Source organism: Talpa occidentalis, unplaced genomic scaffold (genome assembly GCF_014898055.3).
Source record: "Talpa occidentalis isolate TD23 unplaced genomic scaffold, MPIMG_talOcc4v2.1, whole genome shotgun sequence".
NCBI classification, from domain to species: domain Eukaryota; kingdom Metazoa; phylum Chordata; class Mammalia; order Eulipotyphla; family Talpidae; genus Talpa; species Talpa occidentalis.
The window spans coordinates 125,424,355-125,445,351 of record NW_026555331.1 but is presented as its reverse complement, the minus strand read 5'-3'; the positions used below and the strand labels follow the sequence as shown (position 1 = coordinate 125,445,351).

Here is a 20,997-nt window from a genome sequence, read left to right as displayed (position 1 = left end):
CATTTTAGTCTATTCTTCAATTTGACAAAAATTGACCCCAAATGACAAAGGATGAAAAAAAGATTATATCATTTTGCATTGCAATCAACACTGTATGAGAGCCTTTCTGTATTCCATTTCCTTGTAAGCTTCAAGAATATGGAATGTTCTATTAAAACTTACAATGTTGTAAACCAATGTTACCTCAATAAAAACATAAATATAAAAGGTTCTCCTAAATGGGTATCATTAATCTTTAGTTTTCATAATTGCTCAAAGCTTTTTCATTTCAAGAATTATTTATGAAATTAAAAAGTATTTATCAAAGATCTTGAGCTAACATTGATAGCTTATATCTAACAAGAGATCATCTAGATTGCTGTCTCTCATTAAGCTGAATTTAGAATATTAAGAGATTGTGAAAAGTGTTATCGGTTCAGAAGTTTATTTGACTTAAAAATGAGTATTACAGCTAACCAAGAGTTTAATAGTCATGTGAAAGCAAATTACAGGGGAAAAATAGATTGCATTTTATTAGTGATTGTTACGTTTAATAAAAACAGAGAATATTGTGAATTTAAGTAGCAACATATTATATTTGGTGTTAGTACATTTTATTTAAGTACAAAATTCCTACCTACCAAAATGTAAAAATAAAATATTTTGGACAGCGTTATACAGTCCTAAACATACCTTACTTAAAAATTAAGTTATGCAATAGCCTCATGGTTCACACAATAATAAATTGCATTCTTTATAATAGCATTTTTGACCTTCCTGATATCAATTATTTGATCTCCTTTTTATACTTATCATAATGATTATGATGTTTATTTCTAGAACCATTGGGCACAAAAACCGGTATGTGAAAGTCCCCCGTGGTCACATCTGGGTGGAAGGTGATCATCACGGACACAGTTTTGACAGTAATTCTTTTGGGCCGGTAAGTCACCATATTGCTGATATAATTAAATTTCAAAAGTAGAAGCAAAGGTATGTCAAGTAGATAGCTCAGGTAATCCAGTTCAAACTGATCATAAATTCTATAGTGGAGTAGTTTGTATTTGAAAATGTTCTTTTGGATATCATAGATGATACAAGCTGTTATGTTTTGTGTGTATGTGTGTGTGTGTTTTATAGAAAAGCGTATAGACTCTTCAGTAAAACGTGAGAAAATGCTTTTAGCTGACTGACTCCTCCCTATAAGGAAGTCTGTTTTTCCCCACACAAATTATTTGTACTTTATGTTTTAAGTTAGTGTTTAACAGATATATTGTGTAAAAGACCTAAAGACATCAATTTTCTAAATTGTTTGTTTAAAATACAAGTATAACAGAAATCCCGTTAGCAAGTAACATTTGTCATTGTTTAATTTATGGCAAAAACCCAGATCCTCCTTATGCCATGTTTATATTATTTAAAATATGTTAAACTGATTTTTTTCATTTTGAATGTACACAGAAATTTTCTATTTATGAACCCCTACAATAAATCACCATGAAGAATTCCTTAGTAATGGAAACTACCTGGTTACTACTGTTTGATTTCTGGTTACTAATGTTTGTTTGCTTGCAAACTTGCATCTTGTCCCATAAACTCTTTTAAAACCAGACATATGATGCATGTTTTCATTAATGTTGAGCACTTTCACATATGTTTTCAAGGTATATGTAGCCACATAGTTTTGTTTAAATGTTAGGGATCTCTTTCAAACAGTTTGCTCCCCATGTAATGAGAGACCACTTTCTCACTAGAGGAACTGCTATCTTGATTCGTATTTGACTAAAAGCACAGTAAGAGCTGTGTTAAGAAGTGTTGTGGATAGTGGAAGAAAACTTTAGGAGACCTCTATTTTTTTTCTAGCTACAATGATGATAATAAAAACTTCTAAGACAGTTTCTTCCTTTTGAATAGCAATTACTACAGAATTACAATTTACTCTTAGAAGTGTATATGAAAGGTGGGGCAAATAACTTGGAAAATATAGGTCACTTGGATAGTAGCAAAAATATGCAGTAAAGTATGAATTTTAAAGTGAAAATAAATCACCTAAAAGCACTTTTATTTCTCTCTCATCACTAAGATTGAATCTGTTAAATATATCACATTGTTGACCACGTTCACATGAAAATGTTGGTTAACTTTAATTTGAGTTTTCTTGGTTAAGTGTAACTCTGAAATGAAGTGTTAAAAAGATGTCAGCTACTGGTTGTAGGGTGTGTGGTAAATCATTAGTTACTAATAATAAAATACAAGTTTGTGATTGGTTTGCTCTTTATGAATAATAAAACCAATGATTGGTTTGCTCTTTATGAATAATAAAACCAATGATTGGTTTGCTCTTTATTAATAATAAAACCAATGCAACCAATGTTATTTATATAATTAATATTTGTGGTCCATTGAATTCCATATGCATTCATGTTTTGGGAGAGTAAAGCATGGAGTTGATAGCCACAAAACCAGGAATTGCTGGTCAACCAAATCATATTGTATCTATGGTGCGAAACTTACTGACTCTCTCTCCTGTTTCTTGCAATGGCTACATTGAACTATAAGTTACCCATGAAGGTGTATCAAGGATGGAAATATTCGTTGATCTACATCTATTGAAAAAAAAATAGAAGCAAGAACCTTGTATGAAGGAAAATCTCACTTTGTTTATTGCAATAGGAAGCTGTAGTATTTAAAATATTAATATATTGTATAAAGCACTGTAATATCATTTTATTTAAATTATGTTCTTAAATTAAATCAATTATTTTCAAGCTCTTCCAAAAGGGGTAGCAATTCCAAACCCATTTTTGGAAGCTAGCGTTATTACACTGATTCCAAAACCAGACATGGATCGCACAAAAATAGAAAACTATAGACTGATATCGCTGATAAATAGACAAAAAAAATCCTCAATAAAACCTCAGCAAATTGAATCCAACAGTGCACTCAGAGAATCATTCACCCAGCCAAGTAGCATTCATTCTAGGGATGTAAGGCTCGTTCAACTTCTAAATCAATAAATATAACACACTTCATAACACAGAAACATGAATGTATCAATGGATACTGAAAAAGTATTTGACAAGATTCACCACAAATTTTTGATAAAAAAAAAATCTTTGTAAGTTTGTATAGAATGAACATACCACAGCAAAATAAAGACGACATGTGACAAGCCCACAACTAATGTCAGGCTCAGTGGTGGAAAACTGAAGGTTTTTCTTCTAAGATCAGGAACAATGTCCACTCTCACCACTATTGTTCAATATAATTTTGGAAGTCCTATACAGAGCAATTAAACAAACAAAAATAAATGTAAAAGGAATCAAAATTGGAAAGAAGAAAAGCTATCACTATTTGCAGATGATGTGATAAAATTCATGAGAATCCTTAAAGAAACCTCCACCAAAAACAACTCTAAACAATTTCTAAAATCAGCGGAAGTAAAACCTGAAGTTCAAAGCTACACGGTGAAGTTTGAATAGAGACTTATTATTTTAGTTCTGATTCATGAATGGTTATCTGAATAATTACTTTAAAATGTTATAACAAAAAAGTTGAAATTTTATCATTCTAAAGTGTTAAAATAATCTTGACTTTTAAAATGCAGACTCAAAGTTGTTATTTTCCCCCAATATTCTCAACTGAGATTTTTGGCATGTTAACCAGCATGCTTATAGACCGTCAGGAATCTCCTGACTTTCTGACGTGTTGATTCATTTCTCCCCTTGTAAGTAGGGACTGCACTTTTTTTCTGGAGGTAAACAACCTATCTAAAGGCAGCCAGCTTTGTCTCTGGGATGCTTATCTTGACTGTGTGGAAATTGATTGAAGCCTTTGCCCTTCATTTCCCTCCTGAATAACTTCAGAAGTATATCCAAATCCATTTAACATGCTTTAATTCTTTGAATAATAGTTTCTTTTTATCATAGAATCTCCCTAGTTTCCTTTATATTTTGCCTACTGATAATTATAAAGGAGCTGACATTTTCCATATTCAAGTGATTTCTAGTTGTAATCTAAGCAATAGAAAACAATGTCTCATTCTGTTTCATCTATTTTATTTTGTTATTTTTCTGTTTCTTAATGTTTGTATTTGCTTTACTGATTTGGTTTATTGCCATCACATACAGGTTCAAGAAGGAGTTCAATGGTTTTATGAGTCAAGGTTGTATAATAAATTATGAAATTTAAAGATAGCAGTGTTAAATAATAATAATAGAATATATTACAACAGAACAAGATCCAACATCTGCACTTTTAACTTGTAGACAATAACATTATGGAAGAAAATTATTAAGATCTCTTATGAATATAGATGATGAAATAAAGCAAAATCAGCAAAGTTATGAACTTCACCAGGCACTTAACGTCTATGGTTCTGCATGTCCTCATGCATAAGGAAGAATTTCCTGCTGTCTGAATCTAGCTTAAAAAAAAAATCAATAAAATGAGTAAATAAATACTATTTATATAGTTTATTATATATATACATACACAGTACTATATACAATAGAAGAGTATGGTGCATCCAGAGGATGACATATTATGTAGTTACAAAACTATGTTTGTGAAGAACTTTAATAACATAGTGTGCATGACATCATTTACATGAATACATAGTAGAGTATTCAATATTTTTGCCCCAGTTCTTTTTGTGATTGTGCTAAATTCTTTTCTCTATCTCGTGTTTCTCTCTATTTTAAAGGATTTGCTACAAGTTTTAATTACCTTTATAATCAGAAAAATAACTATTTTTAGAAGTAGGACAAAGTGATTAAAGTAAATGACTTCTAAGTTTCAATATGACTCTAAGTTCTATGAAAATGTCTTATAGTGCTATGGCCAAAGGGAAAAATGTCACAGTTATGAATAGTATCTCTACAGAATATCTTCATGCTGAAAATCTTGAATATATCATTATCACACAATAAGAGAATATGTCCTTTTTTCTGATAATAGGATTCACTAATTTATGACTAGCTTAGATTTTTGGTGTGAGAAATGTCTTTTATAAGTTTCTTTTAAAGCTTATGATAATTGTTTAGATGTACTTTTCAGTGCACACTACTACTTGATTTTGCTGGATTATATATTTAAAAAAATCTGATGATTTTGTAATATAGGTTTATTATTGCTTACAATAGTTGGTAAGCAGTCCTCTTAGTAATGCTTTTGTGAAAGAAATTAGTGTCTTTCTTTTTGCCATCCCTACTTCCATGTAGATGATATTAATACATTTTATATTGTAGTCATGTTCTTCTTGGCCACACCCAAAAATAACTGATTAGAATAGATATTGATATATTTTCTACTTGTTTTAAAATGAAAGTACATAAAAAGCAAATTTTATGTTTGCATTTGCTTGCGTGCCCACATTGATAAGCTTCTTCAGATTGTAGTTTTTAACTATTACAAATGACAGCAGTTCCTTCTACATTTATTATAGTCATTTCAGTACTGCTATTTGAAATCTTCTCATAGATACTTATTGCTATGAAAATATAAATGACTCTTTGCTTGCCTCCATTTAACTTGTGTATTTTCTGTCTTAGAAGTTTTTCTATAATAGTAAGAGACAGTAGATACTTTCATTATTTGCTATATGGTGATTTGTTGTAAGAAATACATGTTGTAATACAAATTCTAGTGACTTAATTAAAATAAGTAATTTATTTTAATTCCATTTTAACTCCAAAGGACATTAGGGGGAAAAAAACGAGCAACTTTGGCTTACACATTTCAAGGGAAAGATAATCTTTGCAAGATGTATAAAACTATTCTGATTTTTAGGTTTGTGATCAGAATGTCACCTTGTGAACAATTTGTGTGCGGGAACCATGAAGCAGAACTGAACAATTTTGATGCAGAAACTATGCATGATATACCACCTCTCTCTGAGAATGGAAAATTCACATTATACTCAATATGAATTCTTTTTAGTTCCAAGTCATTTGAAAAGAGTTAATCTAATAGCTTATTTCATGGATACCTAATTAAATAAAATATTAGCCCCCTAGAATGTTTTCTTGAAGTAAATATGCCTAACAGGAGATGATAGTTTTAGAGTAAATGAATAATAGAAATATTATTATTAATTAAATGACCTGATGGTCTGAAAGTAATAATAATATCTGAAAAAAGAGCATAGAAATGAAGATTAAAATGCCCATGCATTGCCTTTTGAACTTAACAAAACTCACAAAGTTCTTTAGTTTTTAAAATATAGTGAAAAGGTAAAGGAGAAGGACAAAGTTCACGTGTTCATATCATGTAAGCCTTTCATTTATTTCTTCAAGGCACATTTTTTGAGCCTCTGCTGTTAGTGCAGATTGACTTTGGCCTGAATTCTGATGAGTGAAATGAATCAGGAGAGGAGAGACAAGCATTTTATTAATTAGTGAGAGGTTGCTAGACTTAGTAATACATGTGGGAAATGGACATCGTAAGAGCTTTACTCACTAGTCATGGCTCTTGAATTTTTCCCCTCCAATGGGGTTTTGGTAGAAGAGAAATATGGTACATGATTAATTAAAAACAAGATTTTCACAGAGGCAAGAAGGCTGAATGACAGAAAAAGGAAAGTTTTGATATTTTGAGATCACATAACAAAGGTAGGAATTGGGGTAGAGCTTTGGGAGATGATTAAAAGATTCACAGATTATTAGGGCAAAGAGTCAATTTGTAGCTAATAAGGAACAATCTGAATCTGTGCATCTGCCCAGTCACTGTGTATCATCAGTAAATGCCCTGGTGCCTAGGAGAAGCAGATGTAAGGTCAGCATGAATGACAACTGAGGTGTAACCCCTACCTGAAAGAAAGGATAGCCTAGAGGAGGAGATAAACAGGCAGTTACAAAACAGTGTAAGTACTCCAAGCAGGGTTATTATGACAGAGCCGCCTATAAGCGTAGACATTTGTGAACTAAAAACCAGCAGGAATAAAACTATAAAATGTCCTAGAGAGATTTGCTAGAAAAGTGTGTTCTGAAACCAGCAAAATAATAACTGTTTCGTAAAGCTTCTTGTTGCATAAACACTTTAGATGCTGTATGATTTGTGAATGAAATGGTTTATGCCTGGAGTGGCTAATGGGTTTCAGCTGCATTGAAAATACTCTGCTTATACTGTGCAGAATAATCTTATAGACATAAGGGAATGAATTGCATTTTATTTTATTCATTGTTGAAGTGTAGTATTTTCCCTTGAGTAAGTTCTCTAGAGCAGCTAGAATAAGTTTTATTTAAAATGAGCCATTTTCAATAAAGAAAAGGATCATTAGACCATGTTGACAGGATACAAATAAGTTGTTCTATTCACACTTTCTTTGAAAAATGTTACTTAGATTTTAATTGGTTATATTTTTTTTTTGTTTTCTTGTACACGCTTTGGTTCATTAAAAACGTTTCAAATAAAATAATCTGTGGTTTAGAGAAAAAGAGCAGGTAGCAACAGCCCTATGGTTTTCAAAGTTATAGAAGTTTATCTTGGTGTTTTCTTTTGAACTCTTTCTCACAGTTCTCTTAAACACTGATGAAGCCTAACAACTCCACTTGTTTTATTTAGGTATAATTTTCATATGACTAGTGTAGACAAAGGCATGCATTTGATAAAAAGGTTAAGCCAATTTTTGAAACTACCATTATAATTAAAATATATGCCTAACCAAAGATGGCTAAGCTTCAGTAGAGTCCATTCTCTGGATCATTATTCAAAACAGAGAAATGTCTGCACAGCAAAAAGCAACAGAAAAATCCTTACAATTAGGTTTCAGTTGGATTTGTTTCTGTATAGTTTGGACATCCAAAGCAACAGGATTTTTTTTTAAAGATTTATTTATTCATTTACACAAGAACCGGCGTATAGGCCAGATGCATGGGAGGTTGAGAGGATTCACCAGAGACAGAGTGGGGAACAAAACAGGCAGACTGACGAAATACACTGCTGAGGGGAGCAGCGGGCATGAGAGGAGAGGTCTGCCGCGCCATGTTGGACCCCCGCCTGCCGGCCGGGATCAAATCTGCGCTGCAGAGGCTGTGGAGAGCTTCACAGCATGGTGCTCAACTGCCTGCACCACCAGGGGAGGCCCCAAAGGAACAGGATTTTAAAAAGAATGGAAAGATAATGTCAACTAGAGATACAGTGGTGAAGTAAATAATGTCAACCACTGCCCTCTGAGAACTGAGACAATCTAAGCTTCCAACTTTACCAATCAATCAGATTTGTCTTCTGTCTTAATTATTCTGTTAGTGTAGAAGTTGTGTTCCACTTTATTGTTTTCCACTTTATCACTTCCACTGATTTCATTTTCAGATAGGAAAGTTGTCAGCAAACTTCATTTCTATGGCTGATATCTGTACCTTTGGGCCATTTGGTTACAAAATTAAGCATACTCAATTTATTAGAAATGTATACTTACTTGATATTGGGTCAAGAGTCAAGATTTAGAGATATATATATCACTATATATATTGTTTTTAGTTTAGCAGTTTTATTAAGCTATTAGATTTTTTAAAGTGCGGCTAAAACCCTTAGCTCATTATTTGTGAGATCTGACTGGTGTTTTTATCATGTATCTACACAGAAGAATGAAATAGAAAATACAAGACACCCAAAAGAGAAGAAGAATTTGTGATTTGCATAACTAGACAGTGAAAGAAAGGTCTGCTATGTAATATTGTAATTCAAGGTTTGAGATTGAATTGTCTCATTTTTTTAAATTTTTTAAGATTTATTTTTATTTATTTATGCATATATGAACTGGGGTGTAGGCCAGAGATGCAAGGATTCACCAGAAATAGAATGGGGAGCAGAACAGGTGGAGTGACTGAAATACACTGCTGAGGGGAGCAGCAGGCAAGACAGGAGAGGTCTGCTACGCCATGTGGGTAGCTCCCCGGCAGGGACTGAACTCAGGCTGCATTGGCTGGTGACAGCTTGACAGTGCTGAAACTTTAGCTCCTGAACCAGCAGGGTGTCCCCTGAATTGTCTCATTTAAATGGATATTTCTTTGTAAGACATTACTGGGTAATTTTATTTTTCTTTCTTCTGTCCTTAATATTCAAAAACCAAACTATACAATTGTCTGAACTTCTAGGAGAAAATTTTCTCAGGAAAATTTTAATTTACTTGAGGCTTGATGGATAATCCTGAAAATGATTTTTGGTTTATATTAGTAACTTATTAGTTATATTTACTAAAATGTCCTGACTGTGTTGTCAGGGGTTGGGAAATTATTTTCCATGTAAGAGACTCATAATATAGAATCAGTATATGAATCAGTCATAGACCTTATCCATAAAAGGCCCAGATGGGTTTGAGGTGTTTTAACGTGTCTAATTTGGTAGATGAAGCAAGTTCAAGTGCAGTTATTTCTCTCAGGGGTCATTACCAGACCCAAGAGGTTTCTTCTGTTGACAGGGTGTTGTTGGTCTCCTAGCTTTTGCACTAATTAACAATGGTTCTTTTTATATGACTCCTGGATCATTCTGTGCCATTCCATCCTGCTGTCATTAATGACTTTTTCTGAAAAGAGCTCTAATCCTATCAGGTCCTTAGTATCATCAATCTACATACAGTATCTATTATATTTAAGAAATGGTAGAAGTCTTCCATTTTATTTTTTTTTAAGATGTATATATTTATACAAGAACTGGGGTACAGGCCAAATGTGTGGGAGGGTGAGGATTCACCAGAGACAGAGCGGGGAACAGAACAGGCAGACTGATGAAATACAACTGCTGAGGGGAGCAGTGGGTGAGACAGGAGAGGTCTGCCGCGCCATGTGGGACTCTCACCAGCCGGCCGGGATCGAACCCACGCTGCAGAGGCTGCAGACAGCTTCACAGTGTGGTGCTCAACCACCTGTGCCACCAAGGAGGCCCAGAAGTCTTCCGTTTTAAATCAGAAACAAAGTCTACTCTTACCACTTTGCTTGAACAATGTGCAACTGTCATGCCAAAGTAGGTTAAGGCAAGAAAGAGAAATAAAAGAAGTAAAAATTGGAAAGGAAGATTCGAAACAGGTTTTTTTTTTTTACTCTCAAGTATGTTATTACCTATTCAGAAAACTCAAGAGGAGTCTGCAAGATTATTAAAGCAGTTCTGCAAGTTTACTAGTATAATAGGTATTATATACAATAATCAAGCGTGTCTAAATATCATCAACAAATTGATAACACACTTTTAAGGAATCTGCCATTTTAGATAGCAATAAAAATTCAGGATAGTGATTACCTCTGCAAGGGAATTATGTGAATGTGATAAGAGAGGCTTGATCAGGGATACTCATATATCTTAAGGAAAGTGTTAAGTGTTTAGATATTCATCATATTATGCTTCATACCTTTCATATCTGAAACAAGATAATTTTAATAACTACTTAAATAAAAATATTAAAGCTGACATCAGTGACAGTTCTCCCCCAAATATTTGTGGGACCTAGATCTTGGAGATCCATATATCTAAACATTTAATAGCTACAAATCAAGTCAACAAACTGTTAAATGAAATATGTCCCTTTCTTAACTTTATGAAAATAACTTCATATACTAACACCAGCAAGAAGAGCAAAGATGAATCAGTTTAACTATTATTACAAGTCTGGATATTCTGCTGAAAGACCTAGGATATTTGGAAGAATAATATAATGAAAGCATGTAATTCATAAATTATTGTGTTTGTTCACAAAACTCAAAAATAAATCACTATGTTGTCTTAAGATATTCACATAATCTATTTATAGTAATTACATGATAAAATATTAAATTGCATTTGGAGTCTAGAAATTTGAGTGTTTATCACAATGTAAATGAAAAGTAAATGCAAAAAACTGAGAAGTAAATTTATTTTTTTTTGGTAAACTATCAAAAGTACCCTTTACAATCAAAAGGCAAAATAAAATGAATACTAATGAATATGAAAATAATCTCAAAATTATATAAGTAAAACTGAATTTAGAAATGAGACCTAATTAAATTTCATTATATATTTTTATACCAACAAATTGAGATGCAGGGTGAGGCTTTAATTTCTGTATAGCTGTCCATGTAAAGAGATGATATTATGTTGCATGCATATTATTTCCTAAATGATAAACATGCAAATTTAAGAGGCACTAAGAATCATTTTAATTTTTAGACAAGAGGGTAATAAGTAAGAAAGACATGTCAGTAAGACTGATTTGGGAAAATTATGAATGAGATATTAGGTTGCAAATAGGCTATAGGTAGAAAATGCAATTACTTGATGATAATATTAGTTCAAGTGGGAGATGATTAGTTTCTAGACTAAGGTGGAGGTAATAAAAATATGAAGTGGATTGATTTGAGAGTCCTTAGGAACAAACAGTTGATTAGATGTGTATTAGATTCTGCTGCCTGGAATTACTCAGCACATGTGTTAGAGAAGTTCACAAGCTGAACTGTCTCCATGTTCACCAATGATGGATCAGACTCTAAAATTGAACAATGAGAGTTTAAATCACAGTGATATTTTTGTGATCATTTTTATATGGAAAATAGAAGTTGAATGTGACAAAGTGATGCCTCCAGGCTTCTTTAGTTTGCAAAGACTTGAAGAGATGTTTGAGTGAGCGGCCAGTCTTGGCTACCTGGTGAGAATCCAATGCCTTATAATGGCTAGACTTGTTATTCCCATAAAGGGAGGGAGAATCTAGTCTTGCTTATGACTCATTAACACTTGTAAGCAAGTATCCAATCCAAATTCTGTCCTTTTACACTTTGCATCCATGTCAGCTGAGAGAAACCCACATGGCACAGCAGACCTCTCCTGCCTCGCCCGCTGCTCCCCTCAGCAGTGTACTTCGGTCAGTCTGCCTGTTCTGTTCCCCACTCTGTCTCTGGTGAATCCTCTCACCCTCCCACACCTCTGACTGTACCCCAGTTCTTGTATAAATTAATAAATCTTAAAAAAAATGCAAAGGCTAGTGATAAAGAAATACATTAAAAAGCTGATTGCTAAACTGAATCATAGAAAAACATTAAAAAAATCTTTTATTATTTTACTAAAGTGTAAATGTATATGATATACTCAAAATAAGATACTTTTAAAAAGAAAAAGTATTTGTTTTGCAGAAGGAATATGTAGATTGTTCACATTAATTTTGATTTATATTAACTAAGTTCCCCTTAAAATTTGCAGTACTAAAATAAATATATTGGTATTTATATATTTATAAATATATTAATATTTATATATTTATAAATATATAACCGGTGGCGCAGCGGTTGAGCGCTGGGTTGTGAAGCTGCCTGCAATCTCTGCAGCGCTGGTTTGATCCCCGGTTGCTCCCCGGCCACCGGAGGAGGGTCCCACATGGAGCGAGGACCTCTCCTGCCGCCCACTGCTCCCCTCAGCACTGTACTTCGGTCCTTCTGCCTGTTCTGCTCCCTGCTCTGGCTCTGGAGAATTCTCTCACCCTCCCACACTTCTGACTGTACCCAGTGCTTATATAAATAAATAAATAAATCCTTTAAAATAAATAAATGAATGAATGAATGAATGAGTAAATAAATAAATATATTGGTATTATGATCAGTGGAAGGAAAGAGGGAGTTATAATACTTCATTAAGTCATGGAATTTGGGGTTTGGTTTTTCTTGGTCACTATCCTGATTTTCATAAAGATAATAATTATTAACTAGGATATAACTTAGAATAACAACTACATTAAGATAAAATTTTATGTAGATCTCCATTGAATTTATTTGTAGTTGAACAGCTTTAACCAAACCATTTTCAAAGTTACTTAAATCCCCCAGTTATGAAATGGAGCCTATTACCTCCAGAGGATTTACAGTCTTTCTGCCTAGTATTTGTTGGGAATTTGCAGGCAAATGAAACATTCCTCTCAAATGAACCAGGCTTATATTTAGGTTGTTCATATAAATTATATTGCGCTTCAAAAAAAAAACTAATAAGATCATAAATTATATCATTTCTACAAGTCATTATGAGTTATGTAAGCTCTGGTCAAGGGAAAATATATTTGGTCCAGAAGCTTTTAAAACAAAATTTATTGTGTGCTTCTTCTGACATTAAAAATCCATGTCCCTCCCCCCTCCAAAAAAAAAAGGAATTTTCTCAGTTTTCCAAGGAAAAAAATTATGTACTGAATAGGGAATGGCAATACCATTAATGGAGTAAATTCTTTAAATCTAAAAACATGGTTTCACTAGGCTGTTGTTTCTACATTTAATACATTACCCTGATTTGCCTGAAAATGAATAGTACAATATGGGCAGGGCCATGTAAAAGCTCATTCATCGAAGTGCATGGTATTTAAATAACCTTTTTGCCCAGATGGACAGAGCTGGTTAAATTGGCATATTTTTTCAAACAGTTTTATACTGTTTATAAAGTATACTTTATAAAAAACTTTAAAATAAAGTTTCAAGAGTAAGTTCTTTTTTTGATTTTATTATAGTCACATAATACTTCTCTGTATTTTAATTAAAACATGCTTTAGTTGATGCAATTTTCTCTTTAGGTAAGATATTATTTGATTGCAGGAAGGTCTTTCTACAGCCGCTATATAACAATATATTAATATGAAATTTTATTCTATGATTCTCCACTCTGTCATTGCTCCTCGCTGTCTCACTCATTCATTTGGAGCTCATTATCCACAATACTGTATTTTTGTTTCACCAGAGGAAATTTAGTATTTGGTTTTAAGTAAGATTATGAATAAGATGTCCCTTTATGAAGAGTTTAAATTGGATATGCTTGTGTATGAGGACATTACCCAAAATTGATATATCATTATCCTTTAGGTTCTGGAAGATTTCCTTCTTTATAAAGTTATTTTCTACATTCTCTGTTTTTAATTCCTGACTCCACAATGTAGGCTATTACCGTGAGCCTTTGATTAGTGATTTCTTCTTTGAATGTGCTTTTCTGAAACTTCAGTTTTAAAATAAGCCAACCAAAAACATCATGAATCATGTATAGCAGAATCATTGCAGATGTACACAAAATACACTGTGTATTCTTCCTGCTCAGTTTAAAATAAACTGGCCCTAAAGTGAATTTAAAGTCTTCAAGATTCATCATACACTCTGTGTTTTCAGCCCTTCATTTCTTTTACTACACAGTAGAAGACCCATGTTCTACCTTAGAAATCCAGATCTCCCTATGCTCACAATTCTCTTCCTCTACCCTTTTCTCAAAAGAGGAAATCTAATTATTGTTCACAGTCAAAAAAGGAAGAAATACCATCTCTTGCAAATATTACTTTCAACTTTTTATAAATATAGCAAGAAAATTTCTTTTCCATTCAACATCATCAGGAAAAGAAAAAAAAAGACAGTGGAAATCAATAAACAGACAGAGGAATTATTTCTGTGGTGAAGGTTCCCCCTAGTTTCACCAGGTCACCTTACTTGTCCCTGAAGACAAATGAGACTACTGCTTCAGAGTGTTTTGAATCTGAGAGCTCAACAAGTGACCTCCAGTCTCCCTCAATATCAAAAGTCCATCACCCCCACCCGATGGTCTTCTGAAGCTGAGGAGAAGTCCGTTCCGTGGCCACAACTGTGGAGAGCTTTCCGGTACTTTATATCAGTTTGAAGTTCAGGAGGGGGAATAACCTGACCTCTGACTCTCAATCCAGAGTGTAGGGTACTAACCTTCAACATATTAACTTTGACTGCAGTATAGCAAGATCTAGAGAAGAAAGGGTTATGACTGGACTAACTTGAGTCAGTCGCCCATCCTGGAACAATCAATCATTCTGCGTATGGGTTTGGGCACTGTGATTGCATAGTGTGAGGAATCTATTTCTAGACCAACTAACTGTGGAAAGGGGCCAGGGTTAGATAACAATTGTAACTGCTGATGCCAACATAGAGACGGGAGTTGTTCTTCCCAACTTCTATAGGTTAGTTGAGCATACAAAAGACTAGGTCATGCTGTCATGTAATACAAAAGTGGAAACATAGATACTACAACAGGGACAGAGATAAGTCAGTGACCAGGAAAGAATTGGAAAGACCTCCATGAGTTCAACTTTGAAGGAAAAGATAGTTGAATGTGTGGGCAAGTGGGAAAGTAACTTTCTAGAAATAAGAGCAAATCTAGAAGCATAATCATGGAGGTGAAAGTGTTTAGTACATGTATTGGGTATTGAACAATTTTATTTGGGTTAAACTTCAGAAATGGGAATAGCAAAATCCAAAGCCATAGCTAAATCTTTGAATATCATACAAAGACTGGACATTGTTCTTTAGGCCAGGAAGCTCTCAGAAGGCTTTTGAGTATAGCAGAAACATTTTTACAATGGCAAGTTATTAACAATTATCCATCAGTGTTGTGTCAAAGCACTTGGAGATTGGAGAAACAAAAGGTTGGGAAAAAAAACTAAGAAGTCATACAGTATATACCACAGCCAATTAATTAAATTGGGGATTCTCAGATTTTAGTGTGCCTAGGAAATATTTGGTGAGCTTATTAAAATGCAGATACCTATAGCTGGCTCTCAAAGATTTGGTGGATTAGCAGTAAATGGACCTTTTTTTTTTTCTTTTTTTTTTCTTTTAAGTTCCAGTAACCAGGTACATATGGTCAAAGGAACATACTTTAAAAAATGCTGATCTTGGGAAATAATTTGGAGAAACAGTTTGAGAATTACTGGCTATGAAGGATCCTTTTTCATTCTTGCAACTGGCCCAGCTTTCAGGACAGGAAGTTAGCCTTAGTTTTGGTGTAATATACGAGGTTTGAGCCAAGCAGAAGGTTGAAGACACAAAGCCTCACTTTTCTCCAAAGTTCACGTGGGTCCTGTTTCATGTGGTGCCATCTTTCTGTGGATAAGTCAACTGGACATTTTATAGCATGACTCACCAGAATAGCTTTGATTTCTGTGGTTTCAGTGGGAGAGAAGTGCCAGAAAAGATTAATGGATTCTGTTTTAAGACTAAGTGTGATTATTTTATGTGGCTTTGAGCTTCTGTTCTCTACTTATGATCTATGCAAATTCAAATTCATTGTAATTTAAATGACAAAGGGTGATTTGGGTTGTTTAACAAGTGGGAGAATGGTATTAATCATCAGGTTTTTGGCAGTTTTGCTCTGGAGGGAGGTGTGCTAACTCTTCCTGTGGGTACTTTTGTAGGAGCATGCATTTGTGGACTTTGGCTATTCTTGGTTAACTTTTTAATTATAAGTCTTTTAAAAAGCCCATGTGTTTCCTAGTCAGGAACAATAAAATGATTATCCTGTGTCATAAATTCTAAGGCCCATATTTAGATTGATTTAAAATATGTTCCATATAGTATGTTACTTTTTGTTTTAAATCCTGTCATAAGTTTTACTTCTATGACATATGTCTCACTGTAGTTTATCTAAGATTAAAAGCTCCTAACGTTCTGAAGCTGTGGTAAAATTTTCTTTGCATCCTCGTTTTCCTTTTAACCATTTTACCTTTCTTCCATAATTTCCTCTTTAACTCAGCTAGATGTCTTATCTTTGAAGAGATGATTCATTCATTTGGCTCCTGGTTTGTGAGGGTTACTTTCATGTTGCCAAAACCAGTGATCTTTTACACATATTCGTCTTACTCAGACTTTCAGCAGCATTTGATATGGTTGACCACTTCCTCTTTAAAACATTTTGAAAATGTTCTTCTCTTGGCTTCCTTGAACCTGTACAGCCTGTCACATTTTAATATGACTCTTGTAGATTTTTTTAAATTTTATTTTATTTTATATATTTTTACATCATTTTTCAGTTTTGCATTTTCTTCTTTGTTATAGTCCCCATACAATTCCCACCTCTCCTTGTTTTGATCCTATTCCCTTCTCACCCACCCCTGTGGTGTGTCTCTGGTTTATAGTTGCTTGTTGATTTTGATTTTTACTTTATTGTTATTAGTCTTTTTCCTGGTCCCTTATTTAGGTTTTCTAAATTTCTGCTATGAGTGAGACCATCCGGTATTTTTCTTTTTCTTTCTGGCTTATTTTGCTGAGCTCCATCCATGTTGCTGCAAATGGCGCAAGTTTATCTTTTTTGATAGCTGAGTAATATTCCATTGTGTATATGTGCCACATCTTCTTGATCCAGTCATCTATTTTTGGGCATTTGGGTTGTTTCCATAGCTTAACTATTGTAAATAGTGCCGCTATAAACATAGGGGTGCAGGTGCCCTTTTGAATTAATGTTTCTGTGTTCTTTGGGTAAATACCTAGGAGTGGAATTGCTGGATCATATGGAAGCTCCATTTTTAGCAGGTTGAGTAATCTCCACACAGCTCTCGATAGTGACTGGGCCAGTTTGCACTCCCACCAACAGTGCAGGAGAGTTCCTTTTTCTCCACATCCTCACCAGCATTTGTTGTTTCAAGTTTTTTTTAATATTTACCATTCTCACTGATGTAAGATGGTACCTCATGGTAGTTTTGATTTGCATTTCCCTGATTACAAGTGATGTTGAACAGTTTTTCATATGCCTGTTGGCCATTTGCATTTCCTCTTTGGAGAAGTTTCTCTTTAGCTCTTCTGCCCATTTTTTGACTGGATTATTTTCTTTGTTTGTTGAGCCTCATCAGCTCTTTGTAGATTTTTGTGATCAGTCCTTTATTATTAGTGTTGTGTGAAAAATTTTCTCCCAATTGGTGGGGTGTCTCTTTGTTTTGGTTACTGTCTCTATTGCTGTATAGAAGCTCTTTAATTTGATGTAGTCCCAGCCGTTTATCTTTGCCTTCACTATCACTGCTTTGGGTGATGTGTCTGTAAAGATGTTACTGAGGTGTATGCCATGTTATGAGGAGACACCATGCTTTTAAATGATGTTTTGTGCATTGTTGCTCAGATTGATATCTCCAGATAGCACATTTAGCACCTCAAATGTAACATGAAAATGAAACTCTTCATTCTATTCTTCTTACCCCTTCTTTCCTTTTTCACCATTTAAGCAGTGACTCAAGCCAAAGAGTTAGAAATCATCCTTGGGCCTTCTCTGCTGCTGCCCACCATCATGGCCTATTAGTTCTACCACTATTATCCAGCCCAAACTCATCTCTTTCTTTCATCTCTGCTGCTGCTGCTTCCATAGCTCAAATTATCATCATTCTTCCAGAGTAGGTTTCTTTCTGGTCTACATACTTGCCTTACTAATTTTCTCACACTAATACCTAGATTGCAGCTGGGGTTATCTTACCTTCAAACCATGTCCCTTTCCTGCCTGAGACATTTTATTTTTTTTTTATTTTTTTAAAGATTTATTTATTTATTTATTTATTTATTTATTTATTTATTTATTTATACAAGCACTGGGTACAGTCAGAAGCGCAGGAGAGTGAGAGAATTCACCAGAGCCAGAGTGGGGAGCAGAACAGGCAGACTGACGATGTACACTGCTGAGGGGAGCAACGGGTACGGCAGTAGAGGTCTGTGCACCATGTGGTACCCTTGCCAGTGGCCAGGGATCTATCTGGCGCTGCAGAGACTGCAGGCAGCTTTGCAGCCCAGCGCTCAGCCGCTGCACTACTGGGGAGTCCTGGCCTGAGGCATTGTAGCGGTTTCCTATTTCTATTACAATTAAAAACTTCCATGAAGTTTTCTCTGACTCACTTGACTATGGGCTTCAAAGGGGTGCCACACCATGTGGCTGCTCTATTCTCTCTTCTCTAGGCTTGTTCCACTCTGCTCAAATTTCAATTCCTTGATCAGGCTGATCTGCTTCTGTACTAACTTTTTTGTACTAACTGGATCCACTCCCTTGAATTATCTTCCTTAAGATGATGAAACCTGGAAGAGGGGCACAAAATCTTAAAGAAAATACTGGCCTTATTTAGAGAGCCAGTGATGGGACTATCAGATATGGTGCTATTAAAACAGTACTCATATAATAAGAAAGCCAAGTTCAATTTAATACAGGATGACTTGAAATCAAAGGGTTGAAAAATAGTCTTCCTTCTAAGATAGAAGAATGGAGCCAAGCCTGTGATTCCATCTTCGAGCTCTCTGAACAAAATCTTGTTGCAGTTACACGTGACTGAAATCTTATAACTGCGGTTCAGAATTCAGTGTGCATCAAAATCATCTGTGGGTGCTTCACTTCAAATAGAGATTTCCTGGTCTTCTTGAGGTCCTAAACAGGACTTGCATAGGTGTTGGGAAGCTGCGTCTTAGGAAGCGTTCCCCAAATCAACTATGCACAGTCATACCATACTTTAATAAACATTGGCATAAAGGAGCCCATAATTTTATTTATTCTCTCATAGCATTTAACAGAATTCAGTAATGTTGTGAATACTTGGTTTTATTTTGTTAATTGTTGGTGATATAGATATAGTGAGACTCTAGACACATCTCATTCCAAAGACTATACATTCTCATTTTTTATTACTCTCATACATACTCTGCCTTTTTTTTGTTTCAGTTTTGAAATTTGGTTTAGCTGTTACAGGGCAAACCCCAGTATAAAATGGGGTTGCCTGACTGTGGGTCCTCACCCACGCACTTAAAGGGGACTTATTAATGTTAAACTGCAGACATGCACAAAAGTTTGATAAAAGGTTTATTTACAAGGGAAGGAGAAAATGGGGAAATGAATAACTTAGGGAGAAAAAGAGGGAAATAAGTTCGTAAATGCATCCTACTGGTTCTGCTGACCTGGAATCCCAATGACCCGCTGAGCTGGCAAAAAAACCTAGCATGACTCATGGCCAAGCCAGCGAACCCCCCCCACCACCACCACCACACACACACACACACACACGGCCAGTTAAATACCCAAACTGAGAGCCTAGTTGCTTAACTCTGCCCTCAGGCCCTCACAACCTTCCCTTTGGTGATCATGGTATTTGTAGTTCCCAGTGTCATGGGGGTGGAGTCCACAAAGCCTGTATGGAAGTTGCTCAGGACATCCTTTCCCCCTAACAAAGCCACTATTTGTTTTTTACTTAAGCAGTTTTTCAAGGCCATGTAACAATGAAAAAAGGCAAAAGTTTAATTGTAAGAATGGCTACTCTAGTATAAATGATCACATGCCCTAATTAGAAATAGTCTTAACTTAGAAAAACTTAAGAGTTTACTTTTCCTAGAGAACATTAAAAAATTGGAGTCTTCCTTACTCTTTTGTTAAAATGTTTTTTCTGGAAATTTTGTTCCTTTTACAGAAGTCTCTTAGTTCAGGAACTGTTAAAAACTTGGGTATTTTCCAGAACAAGAAGTTGATTAGGTTGTAGAATGGATAATGAAGATAGACTAGTTGACTAAAGGAAAATTGTATGTGTAGAAAGCACCAATTGCAATGATTAGTATGCTATTCTAGGCTTACAAATACTCATTTAAAGGCTATGTTTGCATGACTGTGTGTGTAAACAGCACAGTCTCTGCCTGATGACATTTCATGTATATTACTGTTAGAAGATGTCTTAGCAATCTTTGTGCCTATCTTCTTTGTGTAACCCAAAGCCTAACACTCAAAGGTTTAATGAATGTCTAGATTCGATTTAGAGCAGTTTGGAATACAATCTATAATAATGTACTATGAGTTGAACTCTCTAGCCTCTGGGCCCAGATTTGTTGATCAAAATTATAACCATGTAACCTACTGTGCTATGTTACACTCAGAGTGATTGATTTTGGTCCTGGTGGCCAAACTAGCTCAAGGGGTTGTCTTGATCCAACATTGGTACTATTGCTGTAATTACTGAATCTACAAATTTCATGCCTCTTTTGTTCCAAAAAGAAAAATGGGCTGGGGAAATAAGAAAAACAGAACTCCTTAGTCAAAATAATGTACACCAGGTGTTTCTTTTTCTCAGTTTGATTCAGTTAGTCTTGCTCATCCAATACATCATGCTTGTCTCTATCACTGAATTTTAAAGTTGGTTACACTTTTTTTTTTAACTCATAAGAACCTCATATTCAAAATAAAAAGAAGAACATCAGTTTGAGTTTATGTCTCTTTGAAGGTCAGCCGCCTTAGCTAATTGCTCTGTCTTATTGCCCTGTATGTTGATAATTTTCATCTGGAACTCTGAAGACCCATGGG

The 20,997-nt window shown here is 34.6% G+C and overlaps 1 protein-coding gene across 8 annotated transcripts in view; it reads left to right on the top strand.

Annotated features, from left to right (window-relative positions):
* Positions 1-20,997, top strand: part of IMMP2L (inner mitochondrial membrane peptidase subunit 2) — a 732,784-nt gene that overhangs the window by 552,385 nt on the left and 159,402 nt on the right. For all 8 annotated transcript variants that reach the window (XM_054692558.1, XM_054692555.1, XM_037511708.2 and 5 more), the window contains one exon: positions 820-922. In XM_054692558.1, coding sequence (XP_054548533.1) covers positions 820-922 — 103 coding nt within the window. The remainder of the gene's footprint in view (positions 1-819; positions 923-20,997) is intronic.